At 37.7% G+C, this 17,160-nt stretch overlaps 1 protein-coding gene across 4 annotated transcripts in view; it reads left to right on the top strand.

Moving 5' to 3' along the window:
- The first annotated feature begins 6,958 nt into the window (after nt 1-6,958).
- The window catches only part of DLGAP1 (DLG associated protein 1), a 132,033-nt gene continuing 121,831 nt past the window's right edge, over nt 6,959-17,160 (top strand). For 2 of the 4 annotated variants that reach the window (XM_062501043.1, XM_062501051.1), the window contains exon 1: nt 6,959-7,912. In XM_062501043.1, the coding sequence (XP_062357027.1) occupies nt 6,959-7,912 (954 nt within the window). Of the gene's footprint in view, nt 7,913-16,179; nt 16,231-17,160 lie in introns of those variants that run through there. The other 2 variants (XM_062501025.1, XM_062501034.1) reach the window with 1 other exon arrangement.

Consider the following 17,160-nt stretch of genomic DNA (forward strand, 5'->3'; position numbering starts at 1 on the left):
CCTCATACCTGCTTCCTTTTGTTATCCAGAACTAGTAAAAGACAGCCGTATCACATTGATTATTTGCAATTGATAGAAAGTAGTGACTGTAATACTTTAATTTTAAGAAATCTTCTGTGAAGAAAGCAAGCAAAATAGAGTTGCAAGCTTAGGTGCAGCAATAGGGTACCTAAAAGCGAGCAGCCCAGGGAAGTGCATGTTAACCACATTCCCAGTTTTGGTGTATCTTCCTTTCCAGTCCCTTTTGCTGTTTACCCAGACAAAGCATTCTGGAAATGCATTAGAAGTTCTGCTTAAAAAAAACTGAAGGTCATAAAGTTCATCATCCCCCAGACTGAGAAGGTTAAAATGCAACATCGGAATTTGGGTATGAGGTACATGCTTCAACACTGCCTATATGACATTTATTAAATGATTCTATTTAATATATTATTTTACTTGCACATTATACAGATGTAATATCCTGTTTGTTTTCTTTCTGGGAGAAGAAAATGTCCCTTGGCAGTTCTGAATTCACAACAGGCCAACTGATGTGCTGTACCTTGTCGAATCAGACTCTGTGCTACACCACAGGAAAGTTATGAGAGTCTAATTGCACTGTATATTATTACTCACTGAAGCATATCAGAATTTTTAAAAAGTTGACTGTTAGTTTGTGTACAAATCAGGAGAGTGGAAGAGCAGACAATCACAGTTTAATACTTCTTTTGTAGAGTCAAGATCTTTGCATGCAAACCTGCGTATTGCCAGTCACACTCCTAAGAGGATTGGAAAAACCAGTCTCTGTGCCAAAATTTTGCTGACACATTACTTGTGAATCTTGTAGAATCTTGCAGACTTTGTAATGTATTTAGACATGACTCAGAGGTTAATTATGTGTTAGGTTACCTTAGTGACTACAGATTTCGTGACACTCCTGGTGGCAAATCAGTTTGCTTTTAGCCAGAGAGATGAAGAAAGTAAAGCCAACCCCAAAACTTTTAGGCATGTACTGTCCTGTACTCACCACCACAGGTGCTCACCAAAAGCACATGAATGGAAACAGTAGTCAAATGTAAATGTGAAACCTGTCACCAAAAATATATGCAAACTAAAAATTGTTGGATACAGACAGAAAAAACCCTCACAAATTTTTATGATGCCATTGGTGGGAAGCCTCACTTCTTGTTTTTTTTTTTTCTGAATGCATACCATTCACAAGGGCCTCCTCACAGATCAGCTAAAGCTTAATTATGTTTTTTTTCCCCAGTCACTCCCACTTATTGATCTCCCCGTGTACTTGGAATGAGTTGACTGGCCAATACATTTCTCTTTATGACTCCTTGTCCACTGTTCAATATTAAATTATATTGTAAATATCACTTGCCAGGTGTGATTGCTGACATAGAAGAAAAAATTAGATGTTCTCTTGAGAGTTTTACCCAAGGCACTGAATTGTTCGTATTACATGCCAAAATGTATTAGGAAGATAATTTGAGATCTCATTTTCTTTTGGACACCTTTAATAAAATATGGGGATAGATGAATTTTAGAATATGTATCATATCTTTTTATTGGTGTCTAGATTTTCATTAATGTGATGAAATGTAACAAAAAGGCCACATATAATGGCTGCAAAATATCAAGACCTTTGTGATAAAGCAATGTCCTGTATGAGGAGCCTGTGGAAGTTTGATTCTCAGCATAATCATATTTTCCATTTGTTTGTAAAGTTTGAGAATTGAGGAAAGGGATTTCACTGAGAACATTCCATAGTGTGGGATTAAATAAATATGCAAATTCTGAGAAACTTGGGAGTTTAGTATGGAAATCAGAACCTCTCTTTGTTTACCACAGAGCATAAAATGAGAGCACAACTATAAACAGTACTGCTCAGAAGCATCTTTGGTTCAATTTGTGCATGTGATTAAATGCCCTCCTCACTCAGAGCTGTTCACACATATAAACTCATTATGTGTTTACATTGCCTTCCACCTCTTTCCCAGTGCTTCAATTTCTGGACCTGGCAGACACCTGAAAATTCAGAAGTGTCATCTGACTCACTGAATGGTTATCTTAGAAGAACCACATTCACCAAACAATTAAAAAAAACAATGTACCTCACTCCTCCGTTTCTGAACAGACAAAGATAGTAGACCCAAGGTGCTGTGGCCCTGATTATGCCCAGTTAGGGTGTCTCTGCTGGTGAATTTTCTGTTGGAAAAAAGAAGACTTCCCATGGTTGAGGAGGATTGGGTTAGAGACCATGGAGTCAGACTTGACATCCAGAAGCCCTTGGGCCCTGATGGGATGCGATGCGCCCATGAATGTTGAGGGAACTGGTGAACATCATTGTTAGACCACTCTCCATCACCTTAGGAAGGTCATGGCAGTCAGGAGAGGTACCTGAGGACTGGAGGAAAGCAAATGTTATCCCCACCTTCAAAAGGGGGCAAGAAGGAAGACCCAGGCAACCACAGGTCCATCAACCTGTGGGGTGTTGACCCTGGCAGGATGTCAGGTGCTCACCAAAGTCATTCTATCACTCCACTCTATGACTGAACTGGGGAGAGAAAAACAGAAGTCGCATGAGTTGAGATAAGGACGGGGAGAGATCACAAACCAATTACCATCACGGGTGACAGTCAAAACAGATTCAACTCGGGGAAACAAACTGAATTTATTACCAGTCAAAATCAGAACAGGATAATGAGAAGTAAAACACCATCCTCCCACCTCTCCCTTCTTCCTGAGCTCTACCTCTTTCCCTCCAAGTGGCACAGGGAGATAGGGAGCACTTGCTGCTCAAGAAGAGTTCTTCCTCTACTCCAGCATATTCTGCATTCTGCAATCTTGTTGGATGAAGTTGGAGGGGCTCTGGGGCATATCAGTCAATCTTTTATAAGACAGAAGGTTGAACTTACGTCCAAGGGAAAGAATGTATTTCTCAAAGATGTGTTTTATGAGTAAATTTGGAACACATGAGTAGACAATACAGTCAAATGAAATTAGTAAAAAATAAAGTCATTTCTGCATTAGGTTTTGTTATTTTGCATTCATTTTCATTTTAATTACATAGGATTCAAATGGGCATTTTTCTAGCCACTATGTTATTCCAGAAGATTGTTATGCATTAGGGCACAAGGAGGAATGTATTTGTATCCTTCTAACCCAGGGCATCCTCAAGAAAACAAAACCAAATGTAGCATGAATGTTGAAAGTACTAAGCATTCTTCAGCCTTACAATGCTGTATTTCTTTAGCATCTCCTTTATTCCTGTGCCATCAAGTAGTTTTGGTCTGCTGTCTGTAGAATTGCTATTTGCACAGTTTATTAATGCATTCATGCCCTGTTTCATGAGTAATTAAATGTTCCTGTTTTGGCCAAAAAAATACCAATAAAATAAAAGCCTTAATTGGCTTCCCCTCAGCTACTCATAGCATGACCAGATAGCCCTGTTTCCAGCTGTTAATTGCACTAAACATTGATGTATAGGTTCAGCCAATACAATTATGGAAAAGTATGCATATTCTTTGAAAAATACTGATCAAATCAGAGACTGTGGGATAGAAATTTTTCTAGATATATATTAACATATTCAACAGGGTTGAGGTGTGAGAGTGATTTATGTATTGTGTTTGGAGTGATTTTGTGCAGAAGAATTGTCCACTAAATATTTAAGAAAAGCAACAATTCTTTCTTCAGTTGAGCATAGTATACTTATTCTTTCCTTCCTGGAAGGTGAACTATGGTACATGACTGAATTTTTTTCTAATTCATCGCACTTTCAGTGCTGTGGCAGCAGTAATACAGTTAAGATAAAATGAAGCTATATTCCAGTAAATGCTTATGTGGGACTTTTTCATCACAATTGTTGGGATAAAATAAATGTTTTCAGTGCTGTTGCACCAGAAAAAAAAAAAACTCTCTTAATGCATCCATCAGTCTAGGAGTTAGGAATAAATTTCCACCACTCCTTTTAGTTACTCAGGTTGGTTTCTCCCTTTTGTTTTGGGGTTGAATTTCTATCACTCTCTGTTTTTTGCTTTTTTGTTCCTTCTTTTTTTCCTTCTCTTTTAAAACTGATTTTTCATAGCCCTATGATCTTTTGCTTTCACAAGCATTTTCTGTTGTTGTCCTTATCTGTTCATCTGATTCCTTTTGGGCAGATGATCCTATCTATCTTCTGCTTTTTTCTCCAGTACTTCTCCTTAAAAGATCTATTGACAGCTCAGACTCAAAATACATGTATTTTTTTCTCCTAAACATTTCCATCCTACTTGCCATCCAAGCTCATATAGCAGTGCTTAGCCAATCTTCCTCCACAATGTTACTGAAAGCCTGTCGCTTTCTCTCTATACAGACAAATGTCACTTTTCATAAGTTTTATCACTTTTTACCACTTCTTGCACATCCTCCTTAGCATCCATATTGCCAGTCCATCCCAAACACAGCTGGTAACATGGCTGCTCTCGTTGGTCAAACCATAGCTGCATCTTTTAAGCTTGTTTTTAGTTTCAAAGTTTTCCACAATGTTCTGCCCAAATAAGTGTTTCCCGAGCTGAGATATTCTGCTGTATCAGTATAATAGGGCTACATTTTCTTCATAATTCCATCCCCTGTGCCTGTTATAACTTCACTATGCTGTGAATTATTGGTCCTTTTGGTTATTTGCCTACATACACACTTTTTTCCACAGTATACAAAAATTTCATAGCCATTCAAATAGGTAAAAATGAAAATAAATCACTGTTTTAGGGCATGTACCAGTTAATTGTACTCTTTCATATCTTTCTCCTATCTTTGAGGCAAGGTTTAATTTTGTTTTATTCTTATATAGTATACTAGTCTATTTTTAGCCTTAAAAGAATTTATCAATCATCCTAAGGACTGTTGCATGATTGAAAATGATTAAAAAAAAATCTGGCTGAAGTTTTGTTCTCATAAGCCTTGATGTGTAAAAGATTTACATAGATAGCAAACACTGGACTATATTTTATTAGATCTCTGTATCCTTTAGAAGTGGTATCCTCTTTAGAGGAGAACTCTGCTTAATGGGGTATCTTCGTTCAAGTCACATTTTCAATTACCTAAGTAATTAATGTACTACTACATCCCTTTGGATGTTTCTCGATTACACAGACAAGTAGATCATATTTTTAAAACTATGGTAGGGATGTAAGATTCTCTTTAGAAGGTCTAAGGATTGTCATTACAGAATAATTGACAGGTACATCACCCTTAATATATTATTTTCCTGCTTTTAAATGTGCCTTTAGCCATTCTTCTCTTTAGGTAAATCAGTCAGTTTATCCATTTGGAAATTTTCAAGAGCCTTTTGTGGAATTTTGAAAACTTTTTTTTTTTTTTTTAATTCAATGTCTCCTGAGAAGGAACATTTTCTGCGTTGTAGGGAATCAGTGAGGGGGAATAAAATTCAGGACATCCAGATTAGCTTTGAAGCATACTGAAAAAAGAGCTCCTCTTTGGCTTGCTACAGGTTCATAAGAGAAATTCTGATTAAGTGCAGAGCATGCTTTTCCAGACTGACATTAACATAATGCTATTTTAAAAAACTTCATTGTTACCAGTTGGCCAGTGGGTACAATGTCTACAACCTGTTAAAACATGAACTTTAGCTGAGAGAACGCTGGAGGAGCATAGTGGAAACCTGTTTGCTACGCAAGTTTATCCGTACTCCAAGAAAGATCTCAAGAGCTACATTTCCAAAAGTATTATGTGGTTAACCCTGCCAGAAAGGAATGAAGTAGCTGAGTGACTCCCACTTCAGTGCAGTGTAAGAAAGCATCCTCTAAGGAGTCTTCTGCCCCTTCAGTTTCTCAGATGTCATCATGAGACTGCTTTACCACAGCTGAAACCTCATAATTTACATGTTAGTAGCTCATAGGTTGCATCCAGACTTTTGCTAGAGTTGAGGACTGAAATGAGGGTATCTGGCTTCAAACATAATGGTTATTATATCAGTTTGGATGAAGATTTCCATTTTCATCTTGTTGTAATCCATATTCTACAGCATTGTGAGTCACTTCAGGGACAAATAACTGCAATCAAGAATTAAGTGTTATTGTTATTGTTATCAACTGTTATTATTGTGTGCAAGGTTTGGCTATCCCAGTTCTTTTAATGGTAGGAGTGTGTAGGGATATTTGAATACTGCTTAGTATTGTGAAAAATTATTGAGAAATAAATCAAGCCACACATTAGCAGAAGAAGATGTTTTTTTGTTTTTTTGTTTTTTTAGTGAGTAGGAGCCAGCAAATAGTAAATACAAACCCCACAGATATATAGGTTGTAAAATAGTTGGTTTGGCTTTGTTTTGACAGTTAGTGTAATTTATTGCTACTTTATTCATAATTTGAAAAGAACTTATGGAAATAATGTTTCACTGTTGTCTTGAGATGCTTACAGTCCAGGGAGACAATATAGAGATGGAGTAAAAATATTAACTGAAGTTCAAGAAAAGTTTCCTGTTAATTGTACTATGCTTTGTGTTTGGCCCAAAGAAGTGCTCCATTGAAGAAAAGGTCTTTTTTAATGTGTCCATTTAGCCTTGAAAATATGCAGGTGAGCAGGGAGGTCCCTGCCCATGAATGTTTTCAGGACTGATGTTTTATTAGAGTAGAGATGGCAATACCTATCTTACTTTTCATATCAGAAAAATTTTCTTGCGTCTGTTTGCAGCTAATGGAACAAGATCATTTTTCTTGTGTACTTCTTAGGTGTCCTTATCACCATGCTGGATATGGGAAAGATTAAAGGATAAGAGTCTGAGAATGTTTATTCCAATTATTTTTACAGTAAGAAACAAAGAATGCTAAGCATGCATGTACTGTCTGTTCTCTCAGCTTGAATATCTTACAGCTTCTATTGTATTTCTTTCTTTTAGGCCTTTCTCTGAGTTCTGCCTGCTGCACAGCCATACGTATTAGATGACTTTGGGACTCGTTTTCCATCAGCGATGAAGGGTTTATCTGGCAGCCGCAGTCACCATCACGGGGTTGCCTGTGACCCTGCATGTGACAGCCTGCCACACCACCAGGACAGGAAGCCATATTTGTTAAACCCGGTGGACCCCCACCCCGCAGACCACCCTTACTATACTCAAAGGAACTCTTTCCAGGCCGAGTGCATGGTGCCCTACAATGATCAGATTGCCAGCAGCACATTTCCCCGGCGGCATTACAGCTCCCACCACGAACTCAAGGACGAGTGTGCCCTGGTTCCCCATGGAACTGCCAACAAGACCAACCGCATTCCTGCCAACCTTTTGGACCAGTTTGAGCGGCAGCTGCCCCTGAATCGGGATGGCTACCACACTCTGCAGTACAAGCGAACTGCCATGGAGCACCGCAGTGACAGCCCGGGCAGGATCCGGCATCTGGTTCATTCTGTCCAAAAGCTCTTCACCAAGTCCCATTCGCTGGAAGGACCATCCAAGGGGAGTGTCAATGGGGGGAAAGCAAGCCCAGAGGAGTCACAGACGATGAGGTATGGGAAGCGCAGCAAGAGTAAAGAAAGGCGATCGGAAGGTAAGCCCAGATCCAATGCATCAGGATGGTGGAGTTCAGATGACAACTTGGACAATGATGTTTGCATTTATCATGGTCCCAGTGGGGTCATGACCATGGGAAGATGCCCTGACCGCTCTTCTTCCCAATACTTTATGGAAGCCTATAACACTATTAGCGAACATACTGTGAAGTCCTCCAGAAGCAATAATGATGTCAAATGCTCTACCTGTGCAAACCTGCCTGTGAATTTGGACTCCCAATTAATGAAGAAAAGCTCTTGGTCCTCTACATTAACCGTGAGCAGAGCCCGTGAAGTTTACCAGAAAGCATCAGTTAACATGGACCAGACAGTGGTGAAGGCAGAGACGTGTCAGCAGGAACGGTCATGTCAGTACCTCCAGGTACAGTGTGGAGAACTGGTTGCTGTTAACTGTGCCCTGCTTTGTCTCAGGTGTTTGTGGGGGATGGAGGTTTGTTCTGATGTCTCAACTTTCCCCAGAGGTCATTGATCACCAAAAAAGGGGTGCTGCTGCTAAAATTAAAAATATATCACCTTTTCTTTTTTTTTGGTGCAGAATTCAGTATTTCAAAGCCACAGTTCGTGTTAGAACAGGACTTTTCTTTTTTTATGTGGGAAAAATAAGACTTTTCTGTGTATGTTCTGAATTTATAAAGCTGTCACAGTAGGGGTATGGGGAATTTGATGTTTTAGTGCTTTCATTTAGCATTACAGTGTCAATTAACTGAATGTTACCAGGATACAAATTCTTTGATTTCTGTAATTTCAATTTTGCTTTCATTTAGTGCTCGTTTTTTATGAAAGCTTTTAAGACCCTTTTGAGAAACTATGGGGTACCTTAGTACTTTCTCCAGCAGGAAAACAACCTACTTTTCTTTTTGCCATAGAATATAAATTCTCTTAAAACAGTTATTGTAACGTGTCCAGATTTGTTTATCAGGCTATTCCTCCTTTTTCATGGCTCTGAGTCAAAAATAAAAAATCAAAAGGGTGAAATTATTGCTTGTTCTGATTATACATTTTAGGAGTACATCACCTACTCCCTCACAAGCTGTTTGCAGTTAATACAGCGTCACTATTTTTCACCAGTATTGTATCTTTAAATGTCAAGAATCAGATGTCTCCTCTTGGAGCTATCACACTGCCGGTGAATGTTTGTGGCAGGAACATGGATCAGAAAATATTAAAACTGTTTCATCCTTAGGAGAGCTTTGGATAGCTTTTATGCACTTTAAAAGAAGCACTTATGGCACATCTAAGTGTGTGTGTAAGATGGAACAACGTTGCACAGAGAAGAGAGAAGACCATGAGGAAAAAAGAGGTTTGCTAAGATGATTCGGTTTCATTTTAATGTAGTGGGACTCTTTTCTATTTGTATAGTGCTGTGGCAAGTTCTCTTATATGGGTGCTTTAATGAGACAGCTTCCACATTCTGTTGTTTAAGTCGGTATGCAGAGAAAGCGTAGGACTGAGGCATCAGCATTTATAAATTGATCTTAAAAGGTTTTATGGAGTGTCATGCAAAATAATTTTGAATGCCAGCCTCTGGGATTCTAGGTCTTAAATGTGAAGGAATGGATATGGATATTTTCTATCAATTGTTTAGGAGAGTGGGGTGGGGGAAAGAAGGGGCAATACAAATGCTCAGTGTGTTTACAGTTCTGTGTATGGGCTGGGGAGGGAGAGGGGTTTCAAAATAGCTTCAGGTTGCAACCTTTTGAGATTTTGTGGGTTTTTTATTAAGTATCTTTTGTGTGAATTTTGTGAGTAAGAAGAAATCATAACTGTAGGCTTGATTGTTGTGGTTACTTTGAACCCTGAGATTTCTTTTGTTGGTATTTTTGTTTACTCCTTCAGCCTTCTCTTGGGTTTAGATAAAATAGCTGACAATTCAGTATGTGACCAGATGGCTAGAAAAGAGTGAAAAACTGTGCCAGCATCAGCTTTAAACGAACACCTCCATAGGGACCTTTAGATAATGTTTAACTGACAGGAATAGACTCCTCAAGTGGAATTAGAGGACATTATCTGTGTCTATATGAAAATATGTCCAACAATTGTCAAGGACAAGAATAACTAAATTCTCACTTAGAATAACTACATTCTCACTGCGTTTTCCATTCTGACTGTTAGTTCTATTTCAGTTTTCACTTAATTTTGTTTCATTCTTTCTAATTGCATGCCATTGTAAATTCAAAGGAAATATAATTGTTTTCGAACTGGTTGTTTTTTTCTTTAAAGGACAGTCTTAACCAGGTATCAGTTAACATTGGAAGTAATATTCAAACAGAGTACAGTAGATTTGAGGAAGCAGGTCAGGATTATTCTTCTCTCTTGGCAGCTTGAAGGGATGACAAATGCATATAGGTATTTTAAAAGTCAGTCTATTTTGAATGCATCCCATTGCTTTCCTCTGCACTATATCACTTATCTTTTTACACTGCAAGCCCTTTGGGGCTTGGACTTTGTTCATTTTTGTGTTTCCACAATGCCCAGCACAATGGGGCACAGAACCTAATTGAGGCCTTTTGTCTGTCCTGCAATATAAATTTATATTAACAGCAGCAGAGTTCTACTCTGTTAGTGAGTTGTAGAGTTACTCTATGTATGAGTTTCTATGTATCTGTTATTTCCCAGGTGCCCTTCTCATTATTGTACCAAAAGGCCGGTGTCCTGTGTTAGAACAATTGAAAAGGCATGAAATGAGATGGAAGCTGCAAATTCACAACAACACTGGACAACCCTGATAATTTAATTTCATTGTTATGATGCTTATTTGTTGCTTTCATTAACTCACTAAATGTTAAATAGATGCTTTTATCAACTTGCTTGTTACTTGTTTTCTATGGTCCAGGACATAAACGCTCAGGACATAAACTCTGATCATTCCAAGAGCAGATACTTATTCATTCAATCTCTTCTTGTCACTGTATCTGAATTCAATGAAGGACTGACTTTTTTTCAACTCAGGGTGCTCAGGATAATTTTCTTTATCCTGATAGATCTGAGTATATCAGAGATCACAGGTGACATTGACTTCACATTTGATTGTAAGGGCTTTTATCACAAAAGTATCTGCATGAATTCTCAGTGTAAAGACATGGAAATAACAAGCAATTATTTCATTTGCTGTGATATTTTCCACTTAAGTGTTCTGTGGAAGGAGTTGGCAGTAGTTCATATTACAGATGGGCTTATTTCTCATAATTTGGATCAAGTGCAGAGTCCTCCTGCATTGCCTCCTTTACCCCACCAGGCTCCACTTCCAGCCCTAGTATTGAGGCACGGTGTCCATCCTTGAAGTTCTAGGGAAGGCTTGGTTCTGTTCATCCTCAGAAACAGGTATTTCCCTAGAATAGTCTAAAGAGTGTCAAGCAAATCTTTTACCTGCATTTTGAGAATGGGATTGCATTTTTATGTTCTATTTCTCCTTTCAAGAGTGAGCAGCTGGATAGTAGAAAGATAAGGATATTTTTTAGGGCTGATTTTTATTTCAGAGAAGGGCTACTACTTGATCCAGTTTTACAGCTGGACTACAGTGGAGGAAGGTGAGATGGAATTGTTCATGTTTTATCAAAATGCTTCTTCAAAATAGTTTCCCACCCTTGAAAAAAAAAAATTAAAACAGTGGACAGCCTCTACTTCTCTGCTAGCTTCTCCTCTGAAAAAAAAAAATGAAATTAAGCAAAACTATCAAAGACAAAATGTAAGCATCAGTCTTTTGCTGCGAATAATAGGGTCTAAATACACAGGGAGATATTTTTGACACTCTTGTTTTCTATGAATTCATCGTTTTTTGGAGCTAATAGTGTAGCAAATACACTGCAGAGTTAGTCTCTGATTACAGTTTTGTCATTTGATGTTCCCTGTAGTTACCATTCCTGTTGTCCTTGGTTCATTTGTTAAGAGACTGAGAAAAATACAAAGAATTATGTTTTTCAAATTAATTTTCTTTTCTTATGTGGGGCAGTCATAAGTTTTCATTGCAACTGATGAGACTCATATCAGTTGTGTCAGACACTTGAGGCTAAGGATGGCAATTTTACTTCTGAAAGCTGAAGTGCAGAAGGTGGGGCAACAGCGCTGTCATTCAAGCTCCACATTCTCTTTGCTTGTCCTTTGGTGGGATACTGTGAGAAATACTGGTAAAAATATATAAATCAAGTTTCTGGGTGTAGTAAGAATTTTCAGGTGACAAAGCGTCCTGGTTGGTACTGCACTCAGTTTCCTGGGCAAAGCTTGACTTATGTGCATTGATATGCCATGTGTAGTGCTAAGAAACTCATCGTCCAAATTACTTGCTTTCCAGTCTCAGTTCAAGAGACAGTTTCTTAGGAAAGACAGCTGAATTCCAGTCCCAGCCAGCCTCTTTTTGTTGCCTATGTCCATGGATGACCAAATAGAACTAAGGGTCAGGGTGCTAATAAGGACCAGTAAGTGTAATGTGTTTTGTTAACATGGTACCTTACATTTTAAAGTGCTTTTCCTTATGGAACAGCAGTTTGTGTTACATCTGTTATACTAAGTTTATTTGTGCAAGTTTTTTCTGCATTTTCAATTTGTGTTTTCCTCATTTATGGTGTTTGCATTTCAGATGCAGCTACCACAAATTAATCTTCCAGGATATCTTTATACATATATACATATATATATATATATATATATATATGCACACATACATATATATATAAAAGTTGTATTAACATCCAGTAATGTAAATCTTTCATTTTTCATGTATCTCATCACTTGCCCTTTTTTAGCTCATAAATTGAAAATTAATGAAGCACACGTTATTTCTCTTTCATTTTTCCACTCAGAACTACAAGAATATGAGGTATAAGTTTCAAGGTTTTTTTATGAGCTCATGTGAAAATTAATTCTTAGTAAAGCTAGTAAAACAATTTGGACAAATGTGAAATCAAGTGTCTAATGTTTTAATGTATTCTAGGTCAACTTCTAGGTAATTCAATACCCATGAAAATATTTGGAAATTCTTAAATGCTCTTGAATCTTAAAATGAACTAGTATCTAAGCATATTAATACTGAAAAGAATTTTCTCAGAAAGTGAATTTGATTTGGTTTTAAAATTGTGAGGTGGGTAATATGAATACTGGCTATAGCTAGGGAATATATGGAAGATACAGATTAGGCACAAAAAGAGCTTATTTACAAAATGTATATTACTAACATATAGTTTAATTAAACTGGTATCTTGGTTATTTAACTTACCTGCAAATCCACCCAAGATGTGATTGCTATACTGAGAGATGTATGTAGGAGAGTATTTTAATATACTTATCTTCCTCATCTTTGCAGTCATTTAACTTAACTAAAAAACAAAACAAACAAAAAAAAATTGTCAGCTGCATTGGTGATAATGACCTTGCCATTCATTTCACCTTAACAACTGGTGCATTCTTATTTGCTTAATTGAGAGTTGTGCTGACCTTTGGTGTCTTGAGTAATGGGAGAGAGCTCTTCAACAGCAATTTCAGCTGTAATTTTATCTACCAATATTCCATAATTTTCTGTCCTTTAGTTTTATTGCCATCCTGTAGCTTCTAAGTATTGAATATGCTGGCACTGACCTTATTTTTTCCAGATTGATTTGAATTACTGTCAGTTCATTTTGTCAGCATCCCTACTTTCTGTCGTCCATTAATGAATGCAAGTCTGGCAGCTGGAACCTGTTGCTGGGTTACTATTTATAGGATTCAGCAACCTACTTGGGTGACACTACATTACATGTACTGTTAGATCCAAAATGTTTATTAAAATTATGGCTGCACCTAACAGCTTGCATTTGGTATCTGTTTCAGTTCTTTCATGGATAACGTTTGTTTCAGTCATGAATCTGATTCCTTTCTGTAACCCTAAATATTTGGAGTATTCCACTCTTGTTCTTTTCAGTAATTTCACTGTAAAAAAAACAATTAGTAAAACAAAAAGTTTTCAAGACAAGTCCAGCAAAGAGGATCATTTCAATCTGCCTCTGAGTTAGAAACCTTAACTTTTTCTGTGGAAGCACGTGAAGAAGGTGGATAAGAAAACACTGGGCAATGATACATTTTCCTCAATCAGTGCAGAGTAATAAGGAGCACTTCTCTTCATGCAGTTATTGGGTTGGGGTTTTGTTCTTGTTTCAAGAATGGAATTCACAGTACAGATCTTGAGTAAGGAAACAGTACATTGCCAGAAGAGTGGTTTGAGCTGGGTTATCTGGCCATAGTTTTTGTTCTGTTTTACAAATACTCCTGTGCTGTTCTTCTTGCACAGGTGAGGTTCTGTCACTAGTGAATTAAGCAATAGGAACATCAATCTGCTGTATATTGTTTGTCCAGTCATCCTCTTACCCTGAAACTGTTCAATGGACTGTCTTCTTTGGGCTTCTGATAGATATGTGTTTCTCTTACCAAAGACTAGGCCATGTGTCATGCAGTTGTATAAGGCAGTGTGACAGTTCTGAAGGGCCAGGGCTTCCGAATACAGTCTCTGAATTGTGTCCAGGACTCTTTTATGCAAATAAGTTCGTGTCTAATTTTGCTTTGCTGACATAACCCCAGCCTGTTAACCAGTTTGTTAGGAAATCTTTGAGGTTTCCTAGTCTGTAGCAATTCAGTTTCCAGCAGATAAGAGTCAGGACTATGGCCTTGATTTCATATCTTACAGGACCTACTGTAAAGCACAGGTGGCCATTTGGTGCCCATTTGGTGCCCATTTGGAGTTGCTGAGAAGACACACTATGATGTTCTGAAACCAGAACAGTTTCCTTACAGCCAAATGAAAGCTTATTTCACAGGTGTATAGCGTTGCTGTAATTTTAAAGGAAATCATTGTAAAAGTGTTAATGAAGTCTGTCCACTGGCCACTAAAATGTGACAGAAGCCAACAGCCAGCAGGAGATGGCAGTTTAAGGGCATCACTTAGAGCTGCTGCCTGTGAGCACACATTAGCAAAGCACCAGAGATTACTGAGTTACAGTCAGCCAAAAGAAACAGCATAAGGGCTGTTTCTCAAAATGCTCTCCCCACCACATCTGTTTTCTTCCAAGGATACAGATTCAGCTACAGCTACATGTTCTCCACCCACTAGCCAGTTTCCTGCTGTCTGCTTGATAGCAGGCTTGTGCCTGTGTGTAGTGAAAGAAAGGTAAAATGGCATCTCATCTAACTCTATTGCTTTGGATGCCAAGCAGTCACTGTATGCAGGTGTTGAAGTGACTCACCACAAAAGAAGATATAAAGAAGAAATTAGAGAACGTTTCTCTACTGCTAGTCACTGAAAGTGTTCTTTTAGGGATTTGCATTTGTGTTAGCAGTCATCCTGTCATCCTTAATTGGGCAAGAAACCATATGTCATTATAACCAATGTCATTGAATGCTTCAAGGGTACTGCGAAAGATGAGAACAAATGTCTGCCCTCTGCCACTGGAGACTATCATCCATGAGTGTCACTGGAGCAGTTCTAGTTTGAGGACCTGGCCAAGAGCCCTGCTCTGTGACCTTCAGTCATGTTCACCTCAGCTAATGGATGTGGCAGTTGCTGTTTGGCTTCCTTTCTGAAGGTGTTTATGGGTGGCAGAATTGCAAGGCAGTGGATGGAATCATTGTATTGGTGTGCCCCTCTTCATGCTTGGTTGGATTTTTACGCATAAAGCAGAAGGAGAAAAATTTATCTGGAATCAAGACATGGTAATTTCATTTAGAAGATGCATCTTCCTCTTCATAAAGTGGAATGTGAATCAGATTGATGAGCCAGCGCTCAAGACACCTTTTGGTGAATGGACATTGTAAACTGGAGTGGTGCTTGAAACATTTTGTCTATTGGTTGACTCTCTCAGGATTCATACTGGTTTAAAAGACTTTCCAAGGTACTGTTATGTGAAGGAAGATTTGAGTTCTTCTCCCTGTTTGTTCAGGTTTAATGCAAGGGGTGGGTACACAATAGAGGAAGTAATGCTCCATCTTGGACAAGTCTTCGTTCTGTCTTTAATTCACCTCTTGTTAAAAAAAATATGGAGATAAGTCAGCTAATTTATATTTATTAAATTTATAGTAGAACATGATTGCTCAAATAGTACAAGCTAAAGCAAATATTGCTGCAGATACTGAGCATATTAAATTTATCCTAAATAAAGGCAACTGTCCTAACTGCCTTTTTGAAAACACTTGAAGATTATTAAACATATATTTTTCTTTCTGCTTTCTAAGGCCTCATTTATTTTTGCATACTTCAGTGACATATACACACTGATAGAAAGAAATGCTACTCATCCTTATTGGTCTGATTAAGTCACTATTCATGAGTGCTTGGAATAGGCTCAGTAAGTGGAAGATGGCAAATGAAACTTCCTTTACAGCACACAGAAGAGGCATAATAATGGCTAAGAAGACCAAATTGCATGGGCTTGGAAAATCTGCACTGAGCAGTCATTAGGCATTGTTCTTCAGTTGTGTGATTTCATTTCATTAAGTATTTGCATACTAATAGAAAGCTAAAGTTACAAGTCTACTGCTGTGTGTGATGGCTAGCCACTCCTTCCAGTCCTTTTGTTTACTTCTATAGTCATCCACATTGCTTTGGCAAAGCACAGGCAGAAGCTTTAATGATTTCAGCTGCAATAAACCAAAGCAAACTAGAGATCAATAATGAACTTAATTTGCTATAGAGACAGTCTGTTTGCTATTTCATCCAGCAAGGTAAGTTAATGACTACTTGGGGGGGAAATTTTTTTTTAAAAAATGAAAAAGAGAAAAAAGGAAATTAAATATTCTAATTTAATAGTTTAGAAATTGAATTTAAAATGTTTTCTTTACCTTTGTCATTACAATCTGGGTTTGTTTCACATACTACTACATGTGAGCTTATGGAATGAATGCTTTAAAACTGTGGGGCCAGTATACCTGTTTGTTTTGTTTCTTTATTAGGGGTCCTAGACTATCTATTAAAAAGTCCTGTTCCTTTATATCACAAAATGCATTAAAGGAAATGACAGGTCAGTACAACCTGGCTAATGACAAACTGTGAACACTTGCAGAGCAACATAAATTTAGTTAAAGATTGGGACAGGTAATCTATACACTAAATGATGTCAAATCCAGGTAAGATGTTGGCTAGTAGCAGTATTTCATCTTTATAGTCTGCTCTGTTTACAAAAGAATGTTATATCAGGCTTTTAATCAAAAGAAAGGAACTGTTGTCAGGCTTAGTGCTCATAGGTGTAGCAATTTATTGCCAGGGGTTTGCTGAAGTTTTACGTTTTAGTAAGATGCGTGGCTCAAAGGCCTTTGCTGAATATTTTCTATCTCTATTCAAGTAATAATGGTGTTCTGTTTCAGTATGCTTTTTGTATAAGTGAAGTACACTCTTGATTTCTAGGCTTGTAAAGATTTTTACACGAGCTTAAAGATAATTTAGAGAATGAAATGTTTCCAGGATCATTATTACTTTGATAGTGTGAATAATAATTGTTCTATTTTAGTAAAAACAATGTTCATTGTTAGATCTGAGATTAGCTCTTCCCCCTTTTCCATGAGAGTTAAAACAATCCTGCAAGTGATGTTCCCTCTTGATATTCTAATACTGGGAAAATGGTATTGCCAAGGTAATTGGATAATATGGTTTTCTTA

Source organism: Cinclus cinclus, chromosome 1 (assembly GCF_963662255.1).
Source record: "Cinclus cinclus chromosome 1, bCinCin1.1, whole genome shotgun sequence".
NCBI lineage: Eukaryota > Metazoa > Chordata > Aves > Passeriformes > Cinclidae > Cinclus > Cinclus cinclus.